The following is a 23,303-nucleotide window of genomic DNA, read 5'->3' on the forward strand; positions in this document are numbered from 1 at the left end:
ACGCAGACACTGGGAGAACGTGCAGATTCCGCACAGACAGTGACCCAGCCGGCAATCAAACCTGGGATCCTGGAGCTGTGATGCAACAGTGCTAACCGCTGTGCTACCCTGCCGCCCACTAAGTGTGTTGTTGGGCTTGAAGCACCAGAAAATGAAGCGAATGAGGTGACAATGTGATATCCAAAGTGGTCAATATACTCGTGCTGTGTCACTTCAAATGGGTGCCGTTTGCAAAACAGGTTGTCACACCGTCCCCCTTGCGAGTTTCCATAATGCCAAAATCACAGCATTTCCATTCCAAAGCAGAAAAGGTTCTAAAATTGTTATAAAGCAAACGCTGCTTACCATTTCCTTTCTTCGTTTTCAAATTGCTTAACAGTATATCCAAACATATCTTCCTGTGAGCCACTAAATATCATGGGGTTTTCCACATCAACATTGAATGAACTGGCCGGTTGCGGTATACCTGTGAGAAAAGCAAACAGTAAAGTAATTCCAGGTGAAATGTAAATTATTTGACATTATTTTCACTTAAATTAAACATAGCAAAATCAAAGGCCGAATCATAGGGCTGAAATGTCCCTAGCCATCGGCGACAGGTTCGATGGCGGGCACAGATGTGTAGAATTTGGTGAGAAGCCCAACAATCGGGTGCATGCCAATGTGAATTTACAGTGGGATCTTCCGCTGGTGTCCGCCATGGCGGGTCGGGAAAACCGCTGGAGGCCAGACTGAAACTCATGATGCATCCTGCCAATGGGATGCAGTTGAAAGTATGAACACCTGCATCTAATTCTCCCCGGTGACGGCGCAAAAACACATTGATGCTAAACGCGTACAGAACTATGTGGTATGCAGATTCCGGGACTGAACTCCACTGGGGCTATCTTCAGGATGCAGGTAGCCCACAACCCTGGAATACCAGAGCAGTGGCTCGAGAGTGCATCTGCAGTTGGACCTTCCCGATTTGGTGCCTTGGAGGGGATCCATCTTCCAGGCTCAGAATATTCCTGGAGAGCCATTTTTAGAAGGTGCACCTTCTTTCCTCAACAGTAGTTCAGTGACGTTTGACGTCTTTTCAATATCGTGCCTAGATAGGACGGCAGGATGGTGGACTATGCCTCATCAGGCCTGTCCCACCATGGAATACAGCGCAAAGCATGCGGTTGCATAATTAATGAGGTCGGGGGATTTGGCCTGTTTTCCCACCAGCCTCCGCAGCAGGAAACAGTCCACGTTCCCGCCCCCACCACGGGACTTTGTCCTCCGATGGGAGAATTCCACCCATATAGACCAAAATCTCCATGGTAATGGCCTGAATGGAGGGATATAGATTTCTTTCCAAATCCTTGGGACTGGAGCAATTTAGACTGGGTGGGCTGAGAGTGTGCATTAGTGTGCATCCACTCTCATCTGTCATTGGAAAGCAGAACACTCCAGAGCCACACCACTTCAATACCTTCACAAACCAAAGAATTTTGGCAGCTTTACAATATCTGCTTAGAAACTGGTGCTGTAATGTACCGTTATTGATCCTTTCCAGGATCAATTATCTTTATATGGGGCCTTCCCAAAAGCCACAGAATGCCTTAATTGACCTCTTGCTAGCTGAAAGTCGATAGCTCTCAATCAATTAGTCTCCTCATTTCCTCATCTTTTCTGGTGTTAAAAAAGGAAAACTGTACTTCAGATGGAGGTGAATATGTGGTTGTCGCTTTAATTCCTGTAAAATCTCCTCTGCATTTGCCTGGGCAAATAGAAATAATTCCCACAGTGATATCATTAGAGATATGTAGCTGCGTTGCCTGTGTATCCCTAACATCCAACGTTGCTCAAGGCATTAGGGCATTTAAAATTTAAACAAAATGAAGTAGAAAACAATAGGTTTTGAACAAATCTCTGAAGTAAAAGTCCGACGTTTGGGGCTTGCCTATTACAAAGACTGGACAGTTCATATATTAAATCTGCAGAGGTACAATTCACTCACTTACACTGCAACTGAACCATAATATTAACCCACTGAGATGCAGTTCTGTTTAAAATGGCGCAGGTGCCCATCAACAATGTGCAAATATCACGGACACTGAAATTTGGAATATCCTCATCCCAGATCAGTCCTATGGGACCTCCTTCTGAAATTCAGCCTCTTTATTATATCCCAAACCCAATACTGCTGCTAATATTGAAATTAATACCACAGAATATGCTCCATGAACAATTGTTCTTCTAAATTCTCAGTGCAGAGAGAAAAATGGGTGAGTAACTAATTTTTAAATCTTTTTTTTTAAACGTAAAAGATTTCTATGTCTATTCTCCTTACTGGATTTTGGTCGGGCAAGATTTTCAGCAAAATGATGGTGAGTCCAACAACCCTCATGGAGATGTGTGTGCAATATCAGTTAGAAACTACACATGTACAGTTAAAAGCATAAATTTCAAAGTCGCTGTCAGAGATGCCTTGTTCTTCTAGAACAGGGTGTTTCAAAGTCAGGGTCGTGACCTGCAGGTGGGTCGCGGGCAGATATCGGGAGGGTCACAGAGCAATCGGTCCCGCCGTTCCTGCAGTGGGCCTGATTGAGGGAGAAGAGCCAAACAGCTGCTTGTACATGGAGAATTACAGCCGCTGACGTCTTTTTATTGCAGATACAGATTCGGCTGCGTGGAATCTTCTGGCCAGAAGCGACAGCAGAGAGTAGTCACATGCCCTGCACATAGAATTGACATAAAGCGCCGTCGAGGGACGTGCTTTTGGTGCCAAAGCAGAGAGCAGAGTTGCTTCGATTTTGCAGCTGCTGGCAAGCAAGGCAAGTAATCTGTAAAGATCAATGTCTTTTTCAAGTACGAGGTGGCTATAGACTGAAATCGGCAGTTTACCTTTTGGAGAGGATCTCACAACAGAATCTGCTGGAGAGAGCTGAACAGGAGAGTCCAGGGCACAGAGCTGTGGTATTGGTAAGAGCTCCTAGGCCTCTGCTCAACTGCCCTGAAAAAATAAACTTAACTCGGAACAAAGAAGTATAAACATGATTTCTTGAACGATGACTTTGCCAATTGTGACAGTGCGAATAAGGAGGCCAAGCCCATGTGTGTTATATGCAGGGAAGTACTACAAATGAGAGAAGCTTCAGAATTCGAAAAATTTATTTTGAGATTGAGACCGCAGAGTCAGTTATTAACTTAGTGCTGACTAAGATTACCCTGCTGCAGTGCACCTGGTACCACATTATAAACACGCAAAAAAAGTTCACACGGCTATCATCATTCTGGTGTAGCATCTCGCAGGAGTATCCAGTGCTGAATAAAACACGCATTTTGTTGCTATTGCTCTTCACAATGTCCCACATGTATGAGGTTGAAGATGGCACAAAAACTGGCTGAAGTCTGCACCTGATATGTGCATTGCCCTCTGCTCCTTTGGACCGGAATCAAATGAAATCGTGAGAACAAAGCAGGCTCCTCTTTTACATTAAAAAGTAAGTGAACATGTCACATGTCGCAAAGTTCGGTTGGCGTGAGTCACAAAGTTGGGTCAGTGTGGGTCACAAAGGTCAGCCAGCGTGGACCCTAAAGATTGGCCGGTTGCCAAAAGTGGGTCCCAGGCAAAAACGTTTGAAAAACACTGCTCTAGAAGTAATCACATTTTGTATCCGACCTACGATTCAAAGAGATTGTACAGGTAACCTCAGGTATGACCAATACTCTCTAGAAAACGTTTTGTTTGTTCATTCCAATGTAAAGATCTTTTTAACATTGCAGTGAATGAAAATTAATGAAAACCGCTTATTGTCACAAGTATGCTTCAAATGAAGTGACTGTGAAAAGCCCCTAGTCGCCACATTCCGGCGCCTGTTCGGGGAGGTTGGTATGGGAATTGAACCGTACTGCTGGCCTGCCTTGGTCTGCTTTCAAAGCCAGCAATTTAGCCCAGTGTGCTAAACCAGCCCCTAAGTGAATTGTAATTGCTGCCAAATAACCGCTCTGGCACGGAAAAATGGAAAGGCATGTTATTATCTGAATCGGGAGAGACTTCAGGGTGCTGTTTGCAGAGGGATCTGGCTATCTTTGTTTATGAGTCACAGAAAACTAGCATGCAGGTACAGCAGGTAATAAAGAAAGTGAATGGAATGTTGGCAGTTATAGCTAAAGGAATAGAGTATCAAGGTAAGGTAAAGGCAGCACATTAGCACAGTGGTTAGCACAATTGCTTCACAGCTACAGGGTCCCAGGTTCGATTCCCAGCTTGGGTCACTGTCTGTGTGGAGTCTGCACGTTCTCTCCGTGTCTGCGTGGGTTTCCTCCGGGTGCTCCGGTTTCCTTCCACAGTCCAAAGACATGCAGGTTAGGTGGGTTGGCCATTCTAAATTGCCCTTAGTGCCCAATAAAGGTTATGTGGGGTTACTGGGCTACGGGGATAAGGTGGAGGCGTGGGCTTAAGAGGGGTGCTGTTTCCATGGGACGGTGCATACTCAATGGGCCGAATGACTTCCTGCTGCACTGTAAATTCTATGATAAGTGTTGTTGCAACTGTACAAGGTATTGGTGAGACCATACCTGGAGTATTGTGCACAGTTTTGATCCCTTATTTGAGGAAAGATGTAATGGCATTGGAGGCAGTTCAGAGAAGGTTCACGAGGTTGATTCCAGAGCGGAGGGGTTTGTCTTATGAGCAATTTAGGCTCATACTCTCTAAGTGTTTAGACAAATTAGGAGAGATCAAATTGAGGTATGTAAGATGATATGGTTGAAGTAAATGTGGAGCAGATGCTTCCTCTTGTGGGGCATTCTAGAACAAGAGGGCACATCCTCAGGATAAAGGGTAGCTAATTTAAGACAAAGATGAGGAGGAACTACTTCTCCCAAAGGGTCATGAATCTGTGGAATTCATTTCCCCAGAGTGTGTTGGATTCTGGGACAATGAGTAAATTTCAGGAGGAGTTAAACCTTAATTAGTTATTGGTTGAAGTGTTACAGAGAACAGGCAGGATGGGGGTGATGAGGCCATGATGAGATCAACCATGATCGTATTCACTGGTGGAGCAGGCTTAAGAGGCTAAATTGCCGACTCCTACTTCTGGTTCTTATGTTCTAAGAAGGAACTATTCTGTCTAATCCCACCTTCCAGCTCTTGGTCTGCAACCCTGTAGGTAACAACACCTCAAGCACAAATCTGGTGTTTTTGATTAATATGGGGATTGCTTGATTAATAAGGTGATCAGGAGTTATGCGGAGAAGGCAGGAGAATAGGGATGAGGAACATATCAGCCATGATCGAATGACGGAACAGACATGATGGGCCGAATGGCGTACGTCTACTCCTATGTCTTATGGTAAATTACATGTTATCATTGTTAGAGATTGGTTTAAAAAAATCTTGTTTTCTACTTTTTGTTTCTTATTTCTCTCATACTTTTTGTTTCTTATTTCTCTCAAACCCATATTTCTTTCCCTGTCTATCATTCTTGATACTTGATTTGACATTCAAGGCCATATTCTATAATGGTTCCTGGTTCAGACTTCGTACTATTAATTATCAGTTCCTCCGCCTGATGGGTTATGGAGATACATCTTTGTTTCCCCTGTGCAGGCCCCAGGCGTTCTATAAAGGGCACTGCACATTTGATTAACAGCAACCTGCTATGCTAGTGCAAGTGTAATGAATGGTTTGCCCTGCTCATTCACCATCCCGAGTTCCATCCAGCTCAATACTTCTCTTCATCCCTAGCCCTGAAATTCTGAACCCTGTAATCTCAATACCATAAGCACACTATAGTGGGCATCCCACCAGCTCCACTAAGTTGCTGGGCAAAATGTAAAGCCCCCAATCAGGGAGCAAGCTGGAAATTTGGTGGGGCAGGTCCATATCATCAGGTGGGAAGGCTCAGGGATTCTCAAGATGGCGCCGGAGCAAGGCGACTCTCTGCGGTATACTTCATCCGATGCCGGTGCCTCTGTAGTTACATTGTGTACCTTGTGTTGCCCTATTATGTGTTTTATTGTATTTCCTTTTCTTTTTATGTACTTAATGATCTGTTGAGCTGCTCGCAGAAAAATACTTTTCACTGTACCTCGGTACACGTGACAATAAACCAATCGAATCCAATCCAGGGTGGGCAGCCCTTTGTCTTGCCCAACCCTCCCGACTAAGTAAGGGGGGTGGGGGGCTTTGATATCAAGGTAGCATTTGACCGAGTATGGAATCAAGGAGCCCTAGAAAAACTGGAATCAATGGGAATCAGGGGAAATCTCTCTTCTGGTTGGAGTCATACCAAGCACAAAAGAAAGATGCATGTGATTGTTTGCGGTCTGTCATCTCAGCTTCAGGACATCACTGCAACAAGATTTGGACAATATCCAGGTTTGGAATTTTAAAAATTATTTATTAATTTATGGGATGTGGGCATCGCTGACTACACTAGCACTTATTACCCAAATTGCCCTACAAATGGCAAGTAACATTTGTGCCACACACGTGCCAGGCAATTACCATCTCCAACAATAAATAATCTAACCATTGCCCTTGACATTAAATGCAATGCCATCACTGACTCCCCCACTATTAACATCCTGGGGGTGAACATTAATCAGAAACTGAACTACACTCGCCATATAAATATTGTAGCGACCAGTGCGACCGTGGGCAGCACGGTAGCACAAGTGGATAGCACTGTGGCTTCACAGCGCCAGAATCCCAGGTTCGATTCCCCGCTGGGTCACTGTCTGTGCGGAGTCTGCACGTTCTCCCCGTGTCTGCGTGGGTTTCCTCCGGGTGCTCCGGTTTCCTCCCACAGTCCAAAGACGTGCAGGTTAGGTGGATTGGCCATGATAAATTGCCCTTAGTGACCAAAAAAGGTCAGGAGGGGTTATTGGGTTACGGGGATAAGGTGGAAGTGAGGGCTTAAGTGGGTCGGTGCACTCGATGGGCCGAATGGCCTCCTTCTGCACTGTATGTTCTATATTCTAGATCAGAGGCTAGGAATCCTGTGGCGAGTAACTCACCGCCTGACTCCGAAACGTCTGCCCACAAGGCACAAGACAGGGGGTGTAATGGATTACTTGCTTGAATAAGTGCAGCTCCAACAACAGTAAAGAAGCTTGGCATCATACAGGACAAAGCAACCAGGTTGATTGGAACCCCTTCCACTAACATTCACTCTCCCCGTCACCGATGCACAGTAACAGCCGTGTGTACCATCTACAAGATGCAGTGAAAGAACTCACTCAGGATCCTTTGACAGCACCATGCGAACTTATGGCCACTACCATCTTGAAGGGCAAGAGCACAAAATAGATGGGAACACCACAAACTGGCAGTTCCCCTCCTAGTGACCTACCACCCTGACTTATAAATATATCACTGTTCCATCACTATTGCTGGTTCAAAATCCAGGAAACCCCTTCCTAATAGCATGAACTGCAGTAGTCCAAGAAGGGTGCTTGCCACCACCTTCTCAAGGGAAATTATGGATGGGCAATGAATGCTGACCTAGCCAATAAAGCCCACACCCCTTGAATGCATTAAAAACAAATATGGTACCAAGAGTAATTGGAGATGACTACTTTTGAGGTTCTACTTGCTAATTTTCTATCTAACTTTTAAAAAACGAAATTTAGAGTATCCAATTCATTTTTTCCAATTAAGGGGCAATTTAGCGTGGCCAATCCACCTATCCTGCACATCTTTTGGGCTGTGGGGGCGAAACCCACGCAAACATGGGGAGAATATGCAAATTCCACACGGACAGTGACCCAGAGCCGGGATCGAACCTGGGACCTCGGCGCCGTGAGGCAACAGTGCTACCACTTACACCACCGTGCTGCCCTCCTAACTCTTATATTCTGACTGCTGGCCCACATCACTCTTTTACCTATGTCATTGGTACCAACATTGACCATGAACACAGACTATTCATCCCTCCAGAGTGCTCTGGAGCCATTCAGTGACATTGTTGACTCCCTAACTTTGGAGAAAGAGAAAGGAAGCGACAATACTCAGCAGCCAATCAGCTCACAGGCTTCCTGAAATGGCAGTTTTTTTTTCTTTTGCTCACCATCAGCAAGTGCTTTCTTAGGACCACCACTGAATGAGTTGGCCAAGTCTTGATGCTCCAACTGTGCGATGAAAGGTGTTGTCGACAGTGCTTTCAAGCAGCACTTTCTCACCAATAATGTTCTGGCCAATGTTAGTCCTGGATCTGCAAGGGTCACCCAGGTCCTCATTAAGGCCTTGGGTGAAATGGGGACACATGAGGTGAGATGAAAGTAACCACAACTGATGGTAAAAAGTAAAAAGAATGGCATGTATTTGGTACACAATTGTCTTTGCAATCAATCGCCACATCTATTGGACCGTACCAAGAGCTATTGGGTGCCACTCTTAGCGAATTATTTTCAGAAATCATTGGTTTGTGGCAGAAAAGATAATGGCACTGTTATTTTGACAGAAAGTTGTGGAAGATGAACAGCAATCACTTTTACTTAAGTGCGAATACTACAGGCTTTTCCGAAGGTTGAGCCTTTGTATCCAGATACCTGGAAACTGCCTCCTTCAGCAAGTTGCCTTCTCCCAGCTCTCCATTGGCCGAAGCTCTAAAGACGGTCAAAGGGAAAATGTGTAAGGATACGCGAGGTAGTGGCAGAGGAAGGAGGAGAAAGCCAATCTGGGGCTGTAAATTCTACTCCTGTAGAAGAACTTGCGTATCCAAAATTGGGCTCCTCTTGTCATCTGTAGACTCATCAAGCCTGACAGATGTCATCCACGAATGAAGATGCTGACGATGACTGCAGGCTTTCAAATCTGAATATAAAATATGTCTTTCTCGCAACTCAATTTTTGACGATAAATAACCTTTTTTCACAATTCACAAAATCTTACTGTTGGAAATTTTTTATATTGGCGCAACCAACCGTGGGAAAAGAAATATATACACACACACACTAACCTCACACATTAAAACACCTTGATTACAGACAATAATAAAAATGGATATTCTGACTATGGCATGAGATTCACTTCTACGGCAAAATGATAGCTGTTAGGGTTAGGTTTAGGGCTAGGGTGACAGATAGGCATGCACATTAATGTTACAACATCTTTTATAATCACAACTTCAGGCATTATATGGAAATGTGACAGGGCAATTTGGACAGTGGAGCTTCCAGAGGAAATAATTGTACAACAGAATTCAATAGAACACGTGAACTATGCAAAAAATTTAAATATGTTATAGATATACGAAAAACGTCAACATGCATATACATCTGTATCCTGGGAGTGGGGGAGGGGGGGGGCTCCATAAGTACAACATTTCTAGTTTGGTGGGGAGAGTGAAAGCTGATCTGGCAAGGTGGGATGGTCTCCCTCTGTCACTGGCGGGTCGGGTGCAGGCGGTTAAAATGAACTTGTTGCCGCGATTTCTGTTTATTTTCCAATGCCTGCCGATTTTCAGATAGATTGAAGGAATGATTCCCTCGTTCATATGTGGAGGGAAGATGGCCAGAGTTAGAAAGGTGCTGCTACAAGGGGGAAGGCAGGCAGGGGGTTTGGGTCTTCCAAACCTGATGTATTATGACTGGGCGGCGAATCTGGAGAAGGTGCGGAGCTGGGGCAGAGGGGTTAATTCCCAATGGTTCAGAATGGAGGAGAATTTGTGCAGGGGGTCAGGATTGAAGGCGCTCGCAACAGAGCCGCTCCCGATGGCCCCGGGAAAATATTCAGGGAGTCCGGTAATAATAGCTTCATTGAGAATTCGGAGGCAGTTTCTCCAACATTTGGGTTGGGGGCAGGGTCAATGGAAATGCCGATACGGGGGAAACCATAGATTTGAGCCAGGGAAGTGGGACGGGAATTTTGGTAAATGGGAGGAGAAGGGGATTAAGACACTAAAAGATTTGTTTCTTGTGGTTCGGTTCGCAAGATTGAAGGAGCTGGAAGCGAAGTATGGGCTGGAGCAAGGGGAAATGTTGAGATACATACAGGTACCAGATTTTGCCAAGAAGGAGATCCAGAGCTTCCCGGTAGAGCCAGCCTCCACATTGCTGGAGGAAGTGCTGACGACAGAGGGACTGGAGAAGGGGGTAGTGTTGGTGGCATAAGGGGCTATTTTGGAAGAGGAGAAGGCACCACTGGAAGGGATCAAAACAAAGTGGGAGGAAGAGTTGGGAGAGGGTATGGAGGAGGGTTTCTGGTGTGAGGTGCTCCGGAGAGTGAACGCCTCCACCTCGTGCGTGAGGTTGGGGCTGATACAGCTGAAAGTGTTATATAGAGCACACCTCACAACAGCGAGGGTGAGCCGGCTCTTTGAGGGGGTAGAAATGTGTGTGAACATTGCGGGGAGGGGGGGAGGGCAAATCACATTTATATGTTTTGGGCCTGTCCAAAGCTGGAGGATTACTGCAAGGAGGTTTTTAGGGTAATCTCTGAAGTGGTGCCCGTGAAACTGGACTCGGGCCCTCGGGAGGCCATATTCGGGGTATCGGACCGGCCGGGGTTGGAAACGGATGCGGAGGCAGATGCTGTAGCCTTCGCCTCTTTGACCGCCTGAAGGCGGATTCTGTTGGGATGGAGAGGAACCTCTCCACCCTGTGCCCTGGCGTGGCGGGGGGACCTGTTGGAATTCTTGACTCTTGAGAAGGTTAAGTTTGAACTATCTCCAAGGTCACTGAACCAACCGACTGGGTCAGCTCGATGGTGTGCGTAAAGAAGCCTTCGGAGGACCTACGCATTGACCCCAAGGATCTAAACAAAAATATTATGCGGGAACATTACCCGATCCCGAAGAGGGAAGAAATCACGAGTGAGATGGCACACGCGCGCTTCTTCACGAAATTGGACGCATCCCAAGGATTTTGGCAAATCCAACTTGAGGAATCCAGCAGAAGGCTCTGCACCTTCAACACACCTTTTGGCAGGTTCTGCTACAACTAAATCCCATTTGGCATCATGTCAGCATCAGAGATTTTCAATCGTATCATGGAACAGATGATGGAGGGAATAGAAGAGGGTCGATGTTGACAATATCATAATCTGGTCCACAATCCCAGAGGAACACGTGTCGCGACTCAAGAAAGGATTCCGACGCAGACATGAACATGGCCTCAAGCTAAACAGGTCCAAGTTCTGTTTTGGGACATCCACGCTGAAGTTCCTGGGCGATCAGATTTCGAGACACGGTGTGCGCCCGGACACAAACAAAATTAACGCCATCGAGGCAATGAAAGTCCCCGAGGACAAGAAGGCAGTACTGCGCTTCCTGGAAATGGCCAATTTCCTTGGCAAGTTCATCCGAATTTGGCCACATACACCACGGTTCTACGCAACCTGGTGAAAAAAATCAATCGCCTTTGAGTGGAAGGCGGAGCACCAAACGGAGAGTGGCTGGAACTGAAAGCCAAACTCACCACTGCACCCGTCCTTGCATTCTTTGACCCAGACCAAGAGACCAAGATATCCACAGATGTGAGTCAGGATGGCATTGGGGCGGTGTTGCTTCAAAGAGACGACACGTCATATAAGGTACCAGCAGCATACGCATCACGGGCAATGACACCCTCTGAGACCAGATATGCGCAGATTGAGAAGGAGTGTTTAGGTCTTCTCACCGGCATCCTCAAATTTCACCATTATGTCTACGGCCTGCCAACATTTACTGTTGAGACGGATCATAGGCCTCTGGTCCACATCATCCAAAAGGACCTGAACGACATGACGCCTCGTTTGCAGAGAATTCTGTTCAAACTCCGGAGGTATGATTTCAATTTGGTATGCACACCTGGCAAGTAGCTCATCATCGCCGATGCATTGTCCCGCTCCGTCAGCTCACCCAGTGAACCACTGGAGATCATCCAGCACATTGAATTGCAGGTACAACTGTGTGCAAGCACTCTCCCGGCAACCGATGAGAAGATCGTTCTCACCTGAGAAGAGACAGTCAAAGGCCCCCTGTTGCAGCGAGTCATCCACAACCTCAGAAATGGCTGGCAGAAAGGGCAATGCCCTCAATTCTACAACATCAAGGACGACTTGACGCTGATCGACGGCATCCTGCTCAAGCTGTACAGGATAGTCATCCCGCTACGTCTCCAGAGCATGGTGCTGTGGCAGATTCATGAGGGACACCTGGGCATAGAAAAGTGCAGACGCTGGGCTCGGCAAGCAGTCTACTGGCCCGACATCAGCCAGGACATCACGAACATGGTCCTGAACTGCGAAACCGGTCAGAGGTTCCAACCAGCGCAGAGCAAGGAGACGCTCCAACCACATGACCTAGAGACCTCTCCGTGGTCCAAGGTTGGCATTGACCTATTCCACGCGAATGGCTGCGACTATATCTTAATCATCGATTACTTTTTGAACTATCCTGAGGTGCTGAAACTGCCAGACCTCACCTCACGAACCGTCATCAAAGTGTGAAAGAGACATTCTCACCGCATGGCATCCCGAACACCGTCATGAGCGACAATGGTCCGTGCTTCCCCAGTCGAGAATGGTCCACGTTTGCCAAAAGCTACAATTTCAGGCAGGTCACCTCCAGTCCACACTATCCGCATCCAATGGCAAAGTCGAAAAAGGGGTGCACATCGTTAAGCAGCTCATCCGCAAGGCCTCGGACTCCGCTTCAGACATACATCTTGCACTACTTGCGTACCGGGCGACTCCCTTGTCCACTGGCATGTCGCCAGCTCAACTCCTGATGAACAGGGACCTGCGGACGATGCTTCCAGCCATACACCTGCCCAACCTTGATCACCTCCCGATGCTGCAGAAGATGCAGCAGCTTCACGACAGCCAGAAGCATGGCTATGGCGCACATGCCACCGATCTGGACGTGCTATCCCCGGCGGGCACAGTCAGGATCAAGATACCGGATGGTGGATGGTCTGCTCTGGCTGTCATTGTTCGACAGGCCGCACCCAGATCCTCTGTCATACGTATGGCTGATGGCTCCATTGTGCGAAGGAATCGAAGGGCACTGCGAAAAGTTGCTTGCCCACAACCACTTTCCCCTCAATTTCCACATGTCGAATTGCCACCTCCAGACACCTCGAACCACGAGGCCACCAGTCGTGCCTCCCACTCGCCTGTCAAGACACAGTCATCCCTCCACCACCTCTCCAGTAGTCGACGAGGGTCAGACGCAAGCCTCAGAGATGGACTTATGAGCATTTGTTTTGTGCGGTCTGTTCTGTATTCCTCAGCCAGTCACATTAGACAGACATATTCCCATGTATATACATCAGGGAAAATAAGGGGAGATGTCATGATATGCAAACATACAACCAATGACCACTCAGAATAGGGCACAACCAATGGGCAGTCAGGATACTCAGCGGTGGCATCACCACAAGGGAGCATGACATAAACACTCTAAAAGGGATGAGGCACTCACACCCTGCCTCTTTCCACAGACAGACATCTAGAGAGTTAGACAGGGTTGATCAGCAGCATGACACCCCAGCAAGTGGCTTAGAGCAAGCTGGTACAGTTAGACTGATTGGATTGGATTTGTTTATTGTCACTTGTACCGAGGTACAGTGAAAAGTATTTTTCTGCGAGCAGCTCAACAGATCATTAAGTACATGGGAAGAAAAGAAAATACATAATAGGGCAACACAACATATACAATGTAACTGCATAATCACCGGCATCGGATGAAGCATATAGTGTGTAGTGTTAATGAGGTCAGTCCATAAGAGCGTCATTTAGGAGTCTGGTAACAGCGGGGAAGAAGCTGTTTTTGAGTCTGTTCGTGAATGTTCTCAGACTTCTGTATCTCCTGACCGATGGAAGAAGTTGGAAGGGTGAGTAAGCCGGGTGGGAGGGGTCTTTGATTATGCTGCCCGCTTTCCCCAGGCAGAGGGAGGTGTAGATGGAGTCAATGGATGGGAGGCAGGTTCGTGTGATGGACTGGGCAGTGTTCACGACTCTCTGAAGTTTCTTGCGGCCCTGGGCCGAGCAGTTGCCATACCAGGCTGTGATGCAGCCAGATCGGATGCTTTCTATGGTGCATCTGTAAAAGTTGGTAAGGGTTAATGTGGACATGCCGAATTTCCTTAGTTTCCTGTTGTGCTTTCTTGGTGATAGCGTCGACGTGGGTGGACCAGGACAGATTTTGGGAGATGTGCACCCCTAGGAATTTGAAACTGCTAACCATCTCCACCTCGGCCCCGTTGATGCTGACAGGGGTGTGTACAGTACTTTGCTTCCTGAAGTCAATGACCAGCTCTTAGTTTTGCTGGCATTGCGGGTGAGATTGTTGTCACTGCACCACTCCACTAGGTTCTCTATCTCCCTCTTGTATTCTGACTTGTCGTTATTTGAGATCCGGCCCACTATGGCCGTAACGTCAGCAAACTTGTAGAAGGAGTTGGAACCAAATGTTGCCACGCAGTTTTGTGTGTACAGGGAGTAGAGTAGGGGGCGAAGTACGCAGCCTTGCAGGGCCCCGGTGTTGAGGACTATTGTGGAGGAGGTGTTGTTGTTCATTCTTACTGATTGTGGTCTGTTGGTCAGAAAATCGAGGATCCAGTTGCAGAGTGGGGAGCCAAGTCCTAGGTTTTGGAGCTTTGATATGAGCTTGGCTGGGATTATGGTGTTGAAGGCGGAGCTGTAGTCAATAAATCAGAGTCTGATGTGGGAGTCCTTGTTGTCGAGATGCTCTAGGGATGAGTGTAGGGCCAGGGAAATGGGGTCTGCTGTGGACCGGTTGCAACGGTCTGCGAATTGCAGTGGATCAAGGCGTTCTGGGAGTGTGGAGGTGATGCGCTTCATGATCAACCTCTCGAAGCACTTCATTATGATTGAAATCAGGGCCACCGGACTGTAGTCATTGAGGTACGTTCTTTGGCATGTGTATGGTGGTGGTCTTCTTTAAGCAGGTGGGGACCTTGGAGTGGAGTAGGGACAGGTTAAAGATGTCCGCAAACACCTCTGCCAGCTGGTCTGTGCAGGCTCTGAGTGCACGACCAGGGATCCCGTCCGGGCCCGTCGCCTTCCGAGGGTTCACTTTCAGGAAAGTCGATCTGACTTTAGAAGCTGTGATGGTGGGTATGGGTGAATTATGGGCAGCTGGGGCACTCGACAGCGGATTGTTGGTTACCTGCTCGAACCGAGCAAATAATGCATTGAGTTCATCGGGGAGGGATGTGCTGCTGCCGGAGATACTGCTCGGCTTCGCTTTGTAGCCCGTTATGTTGTTTAGTCCTTGCCACAACCGCCGAGAGTCTGTCTGTGACTCTAGCTTGGTTTGATATTCTCTCTTGGCATCTCGGATGGTTTTGCGGAGGTCTTACCTAGATTTCTTGTATAGGTCAGGGTCGTCTAACTTTAACGCCTCAGATCTGTCCTTCAGTAGGGAGTCAATCTCATGATTGAGCCATGGTTTCCGGTTGGGGTACATACGTACCGCTTTCTTTCGCATGCAGTCGTCCACACATTTGCTGATGAAGTCTGTGACGGTGGTGGCATACTCATTGAAGTTGGTCGCTGAGTATGGACCAGTCCACTGTCTCAAAGCAGTCACGTAAGAGCTCTTCTGTTTCCTCGGACCAGCACTCCACAACCTTCCTAGCTGGATTCTCCCGCTTGAGTTTCTGCTTGTATGCCGGGAGAAGGAGCACTGTCTTATGGTCTGATTTCCCAATGTGCGGTCGGGGGATAGAACGGTAGACGCCCTTGATAGTTGAGTAGCAGTGGTCAAGGGTGTTGTCGCCCCTGATGGGACAGGAGATGTGTTGGTGGAATTTTGGCAGTGCACTCTTGAGGTTGGCCTTGTTGAAGTCTCCGGCCATGATGAACAAGGCCCCCGATGTTCTGTTTCATAGTTATTTATAACCGTGTACAGTTCGACCAGTGCCTTCCTCACTTCTGCCTGGGGCGGGATGTAGACCGCTGTGATAATGGCTGAAGTGAACTCACGTGGAAGATAGTATGGGCGGCACTTCACGGTCAGGTATTCCAGGTCCAGGGAGCAGTAGGCGCCACATCCAAGCACCAGGAGGAGTTGATGAGGAGGCACACCCCTCCACCCTTCGCTTTGCCTGATGATGCCATGCGGTCCGCCCGGTGAATTGAAAAGCCTTCAGGTTGTATGGCACAGTCTGGTGAGGCGGGGGTGAGCCATGTCTCTGTGAAACAGAGCACACAGCAGTCTCTCATTTCCCTCTGAGAGGTAAGTCTGGCGGTAAGTTCATCCAGCTTGTTTTCGATTGCTTGGACGTTTGCCAGGAGTATGCTGGGGAGAGGGGTCTTGAAACCGCGTTGCTTCAGTCTAACCTGCAGGCCACCGTGTTTCCCTCGCTTCCTCGGTCGGTGGCTGCGGCTGGATGATTCTGGGATCCGATGGGAGAAGTCTGACCTTGTGGAAGGTAGGTGGTTGCGACTGACGGGGTCCAGGGCACTGGCGGGGACCAGGACGCTGGTTACGTTTTCGGGGTCGCATCTGGCAGGGCCCCAGGTGCTGAGTTCCTACAGTTAGATTAGCAGAGTCGAACTCATTTGAGAACTGTGTTAATAGTTCAATAAACACATTGAACTCATTTCAGAGTCTGGAGCATCCTTTAATTAAGACTGCATCAAGTAGCAACCTGTGTTATCCGAAGCAGCCATAACACAACACTGGTCACCTGAAGCCCTGCAGCAGTTTCAAAGTAACACTGGCCATGGGGATGATTGGTCTGCTCCAGCCACATTTGAACAAAGGAAATCCTTTACAGGACTTAATCTCTCATGATTGTGCTAATGTGGAAGCGTTAGCAGACCTAACACAACGGTTTCGACAAAGAGAGTGACACTTCGTTAACCCAACACCAGTGTTTCCAAAAAATAATAAAGGAATCCTGACTCCAATGGAACTTCAAAGATTCTAGTCACTCCTGTGTCCAACAGGGAGGAAAAATGTCACATGATCTCTCCAAAACTGCACAATGGTATCACTCAGTGGAATTGAACTTCAGCAGTTACTGTTTTGGACCTCCACCATGAAAAGAACTCTGGGCAACAATCTGTACTGTCTACCATCAAGCCAGTGGCAGCAGAAAGAACTTGGACCCGCATCAAACCTGCCAACTGTTAGAACATTGGAACTCATGCCTCCACATTGACTTACTGGGCTGGATTCTCCGCCCCGCCACTTTCCAGCCCCGACCCGCCGGCGGGATTCTCCGTTACGCCGGCCAGTCAATGGGGTTTCCTATTGTGGGGCAGCCCCACGCTGTCGGGAAACCCCCGGGCACCGGCATAACAGAGAATCCCACCGGCGGAGTACCCGCTAACTATATCCCTTCTCCGGTCATGCAAGACTTGCTTTGGAAAGACGGAGCATTCTACAATCAGTCAACCTCCTCTTGGAAGAAACATAGGAACTAGGGACAGAAGTAGGCTATTCAGCACTTTGAGTCTGCTCCACCATTCAATCAGATCATGGCTGATCTCTTCCTGGTCTCAAATCCACCTCCCTGCCAGTTCCCCAAACCCCTTTAACCCGTTTTTAAAATCAGAAATATATCTATTTTCTTCTTGAAACTATTTAATGATTCAGACTCCACCACACAATGAGGCAGTGAGTTCCACACATTCACCACCCTCTATGAGAAGTAGTTCCACCTCATCTGAGAATCCCTACAGAGTCAGTGCATAAGGAGGTCATTTGGCCCATCTATGCTGCACCGACCTTTGGAAAGAGCATGCTACCGAGGCCCATGTCCCCACCCTATCCCCATAACCCAGTAACCCAACCTAACCTTCTGGACACTAAGGGGCAATTTAGCACAGCCAATCCACTTAACCTGCACATCTTTGAACTATGGGAGGACACCAGATCAGCTGGAGGAAATCCACGCAGTCATAGGGAGAAAGTGCAAACTCCACACAGACAGTCACCCGAGGCCGGAGTTGAGGCAGCAGTGCTAACCATTGTACCACTCAGTTTTAAATCTACTGCCTCTCAACCTATATCTGTGACCTCTCATTCTAGATTGCCCCACAAGGGGGCCATTTGGGGCAGGATTCTCTGATCCTGGGGCTAAGTGTTGACGCCGTCGTAAACGCCGGAGCGTTTTACGACGGCGTCATCTGGCCCCTAGGATCAGCGATCCTGCACCGCACAGGGGACCAGCACGGCACCGGAGAGCCTCACGCTGCTCCAGCTGCCAATATGGGCGTCAGCACAGGCGCCACGGGTCCTGTATTGTAGTCCTGAACCCTCTTCCTTTTTCCTTATCCCCCATTTAGTGCGTGAGGGTAAAAGAGGTGGATGTTTCGAAACTCCTCGTGTGTGTATGTTAAAATAAACCAAACTTTTACTTTCATCTTACCTCAAGTTTTCTGTACAAATCATTAATAGAGGATTGGATTATTTCCAAATTTAAGAGTCGGGGAAAGTACTCCACCGTTCATAAAGAGGGAATCAAAGAATAAAAAACACATTTCTGTTTACGGACGTGTAGCGAGTGGGGAAATTAGGATCATATGAATTAACACGCGCCTTGTAGGTTATAAGGATCATAGCAGTAACTTCAAATCATACCCTGCAATTCTGAGTTTTTGTTAATTATGCAGATCCAAGATCATGAGAACAAATCAGATGTAAATTTATGACGCCTCTTAAATCTGCACTGAGACCGCCTTCCAGATATATCTATCGTGCTGCCAGACTCCAAAAGACTGGCTCTGTTACATGCAAAGAATTATGAAGAAATCAATCACATGTCAAAGTTGGCTCAAGTCAGTAACACTTTTACCTCAAAGTCATGAGGCTGTGTGTAAAACTTGGCTTTGTGTAAAACTTTATTCCAGGAGTAGAGGGCATGGGGCATGAAGGTTCGTTGAACCCAATCCACGACTGAAACTATAGCAGAATGGGACTACTTTCTACTGACACCCATGCACCTCCTCCTCCATCCAAATTCCTGACACAACATTCGCATCGATATAAAATGTGTAGGAGTGTTTCCATTTGTTGCACAGCTAGGAAAGTGAGCGGGGAAGCGGGTGGTAGATATTTGCAGTGCAAGATCAGTGGACACCCTTGGAAATTAAAATTTCCACTTCATGAATTTAGGGGCGGCACGGTAGCACAGTGGTTAGCACAGTGGCTTCACAGTTCCAGGGTCTCAGGTTCAATTCCCGGCTTGGACCACTGTCTGTGTGGAGTCTGCACGTTCTCCCAGTGTCTGCGTGGGTTTCCTTCGGGTGCTCCGGTTTCCTCCCATAGTCCAAAGATGTGGTGGGGTAGGTGGCCATGCTAAATTGCCCTTAGTGTCAGGTGGGGTTACTGGAATAGGGTGGAGGTGTGGGCTTAAGTAGGGTTCTGCTTCCAAGGACTGGTGCAGACTCGATGGGCCAAATGGCCTCCTTCTGCACTGTAAATTCTATGATTCTATGAATTCTATGATTAGGTTATTGCCAATCCTACAGCCACAATCCACCCATTTGCACAGTCAGAATCCAGCTATCATAGAACCCAGAGTTTAATACCAAAGGTGATTTCTCTGGTTGTGCACAAAGGCCCCAACCAAGCTTACGGGAGCCAAAACACCACCAGAAGGAGTTTTTAAGTTGTTGCGACTTTATGTTGGGTAACCACAGAAGATCTCAAAAAGTGTAAAAGAAGTGGCTGGTTTCCAAACTGAGCGGTTTTCCATTCGTTGTAATTGACTGCCACAGAGAAATTGACTTTTGAAACCTCTGACAACATCAGATTCTAATAAGCATACTCCTTATGTGTACTCTGTCAAAAGGCAGGTCTGTGGCTCATTGTCAGCTGATGCTTCATCCTAAGCTGTTTTCTTGACAGCTTTCTTTGTTAGTAGTGGCCTGCCATTGCCTTCCACACCCAGAGACAGGGCGAGGAGGTAGATCTATTTCACTGAGAGAAGGAAGTTCAGGAAAATCATTACTGAGAGGTGTCCCAAACCATGCTGATATTATTGGAGGGTACCCCAATTGAACACCAGTTCATGGGGGTGTATGGTTTTATTTTGTTTAGGTGTGAGAGACAAGTGAAGCCCCAGTGAGAATAAATAGCCGAATCATCATGTAACAATTATTTAAGACTATTTATTAAAGTAATACATACAAACTGGACTACTCTACTCACACAATTAAGATGTGTGAATTATTAAATACAGTAGTTCCTGGAGAACGTAGCCCTGTGTTACAAAATATACCTACAATACCTGAACTCTAAGACTTTGCCCTGTTCCCCAAACAACATTCAAATTGAATAGCTGGCTATGGTTACCTTAGTACAAGGATAAATTATGGTCATGGCTGATCATCCAACTCAATAGCCTAATCCCGCCTTCCCCCCATTTCTTTTGATGCTCTTCATCCCTAATCCCGTCTTCCCCCTATATCTTTTGATGCCCTTCACCCCAAGTCTTGTATTTAATGGCTTCTTGAAATCATGCAACTACTTTCTATGGTGACAAATTCCACAGGCTCACCACTCTCTGGGTGAAGACATGTCTCCTGATCTCGATCCTAAATGGGCTACCCGGTGTCCTAAGATTGTGACCCCTGGTTCTGGACGCCCCCACAACCCCACCATCTGGAACATTCTTCTTGCATCTACCCTGGCTAGTCCTGTAGGTCTCTCGGAGATTCCCCCCTCATTCTTCTGAACTCCAGCAAATACAATCCTATCCGACTCAATCTCTCCTCATGCGTCCATCCTGACATCCCAGAAATTAGTCTGGTAAACCTTTGTTGCACTCCCTCCAGAGCCAAAACATCTTTCCTCAGATAAGGAGACTAAACTTGCATTCAACGGGTGGGATTTACTGAAAACCCCGCCGCATGTGTTTTGGCAGCAAAGATAACCCACCAGCGGGATCTACTGACCCCACCGTTGTCAATGGGATTTTCCGGTGACAGCACCCCTCATCGTCTGGAAACCCGTGCGCCTGTGTGGTACCCAAATTTACCGCCGATGAAAACAGCCAGTAAATCGTGCCCAAGATTCCAGGTGTGGCCTCACCAAGGCCCTGTATAATTGCAGCAAGCCATCCTTGCTTCCGTACTTGAATCCTCTCGTAACAAAGGCCAACATATAATTTGCCTTCTTTAATGCCTGCTGAACCTGCATGCTTACCTTCAATGAGTGGTGTACAAGGACACCCAGGTCCTATTGCACATTCCCCTCTCCTAATTTATGGTCATTCAGATAATAGTCTGCCTTGGGCAGCCATGGGCAGCACAGTTGCACATGGATAGCACTGTGGCTTCACAGCGCCAGGGTCCCAGGTTCAATTCCCCGCTGGGTCACTGTCTGTGCGGAGTCTGTACGTTCTCCCCGTGTCTGCGTGGGTTTCCTCCGGCTGCTCCGGTTTCCTCCAAAAATCCAAAGACGTACAAGTTAGGTGGATTGGCCATGATAAATTGCCCTGAGTGACCAAAAAGGTTAGGAGAGGTTATTGGGTTACGGGGATAGAGGGTGGAAGTGAGGGCATTTGTGGGTCGGTGCAGACTCGATGGGCCAAATGGCCTCCTTCTGCACTGTATGTTCTCTGTTCTATCTTCCGTTTTGCTACCAAGTTGATAACCTCACATTTCTCCAAATTATACTGCATCTTCCATGCATTTACCAACTCACTCAACTTGTCCAAATCACACTGATGGATCTCTGCATCCTGCTTACAGCTCACCCTCCCACCCAGCTTTGTGCAATCTGCAAATTTGGAGTTAAAAATCATTAATATATATTGTGAAGAGCTGGGGTCCTAGCATTGATCCCTGAAGTACCACACTAGTCACTGCCTGCCATTTGGAAAAAGACCCGTTAATCCTTCTGTCCATCTCAATACACTACCCCTAATCTCATGCACTTTGATTTTACATGCTAATCTCTTCTGTGGGGCTTTGTTGAAAGCCTTCTAAAAGACCAAAGAAGCCATATACACTAGCTCCCCCTTATCAACTCCACTAGTTACATCCTCGAAGAATTCCAGTAGATTTGTCAAGCATAATTTCCTCTGCCTAAACCTATGCTGACTCTCTCTGATTCTGTCACTGTTTCCGAAGTGCTCTGCTATAAAAACTTTGATAAGGGCAGCATGGTGGCATTCACACTGCTGCCTCACAGGGACCAGGGTTCAATTCTGGCCTTGAGTAACTGTGTTGAGTTTGTACGCTCTTACAGTGTCTTCCTTTGGGTGCTATGTTTCCTCTCACAGTCCAAAGATGTGCAGGTTACGGGAATAGGGCGGGGAGTGGGCCGAGGTAGGGAGCTCTTTCAGAGGGCCAGTGCTGACTCGATGGGCCGAATGTCCTCCTCCTGCACTGTCGGGATTCTATGGTTCCAAGGAATGAAATATAATGGATTCCAGAATTTTCCCCACTCCTGGTGTCAGGCTTACTGGTCTATAATTGGGGTTATAATAGCTGCCCTCCAATTTGCAGGAACTTCCAGAGTATATAGAATCTTGGAAAATGACCATCAATGCATCCACTATTTCTAGAGTCACTTCCTTAAGTACTCTGGGATGTAGATTATCAGGACCTGGGAATTTATCAACCTTAAATCCCATCAATTTCCCCAACAACATTTCTTTATTAATACCGATCTCCTACAGTTCCTCCCTCTCAATAAACCCTGCATTCCCCAACATTTCTGGTATCTGATTTGTGTCCTCATTTGTGAAGACAGAAGCAAAGTATGTATTTCTTTGTTCCCTATTATAAATCCCCCTGTTTCTGACTTTTATAATAATAATAATCTTTATTGTTACAAGCAGGCTTACATTAACACTGCAATGAAGTTACTGTGAAAAGTCCCTAGTCGCTACTTTCCGGCACCTGTTTGGGTACACAGAGGGAGAGTTCAGAATGTCCAATTCACCGAACAAGCACGTCTTTCGGGACTTGTGGGAGGAAACCAGAGCACCCGGAGGAAACTCATGCAGACACAGGGAGAACGTGCAGACTCCGCACAGACAGTGACCCAAGCCGGGAATCGAACCTGGGACCCTGGAGCTGTGAAGCAGCAGTGCTACCCACTGTGCTACCGTGCTGCCCTTAGGGAACCAACATTTGTCTTCACCAATCTTTTTCTCTTCACGTACCTAGAAAAACTTAGTCAGTTTTTATGTTCCTTGCAAGCTCACTCTTGTACTCTATTTTCCCCTTCTTAATCAATCCCTTGGTCTTCCTTTACTGAATTCTAAACTGCTCCCAATCCTCACCTGTTGGCCAATTTGTATGCTTCTTCCTTGGATCTCTAATTTTCCTTGTGAGCCATTGTTTGGCCATCTTTCCCATTTTACTTTTGTGTCTGACAGGAATAAACAATTGTTGCAGTTCCCCATGC

General features: G+C 47.2%; 1 protein-coding gene across 1 annotated transcript in view; it reads right to left on the reverse strand.

Moving 5' to 3' along the window:
• Positions 1–23,303, reverse strand: part of itga1 (integrin, alpha 1) — a 370,921-nt gene that overhangs the window by 305,547 nt on the left and 42,071 nt on the right. Inside the window, exon 2 of the mRNA XM_072497065.1 lies at positions 346–466. Within this exon, the coding sequence (XP_072353166.1) occupies positions 346–466 (121 nt within the window). The remainder of the gene's footprint in view (positions 1–345; positions 467–23,303) is intronic.

The sequence above is a fragment of the Scyliorhinus torazame genome, chromosome 3 (genome assembly GCF_047496885.1).
Source record: "Scyliorhinus torazame isolate Kashiwa2021f chromosome 3, sScyTor2.1, whole genome shotgun sequence".
Taxonomy (NCBI): Eukaryota; Metazoa; Chordata; class Chondrichthyes; order Carcharhiniformes; family Scyliorhinidae; genus Scyliorhinus; species Scyliorhinus torazame.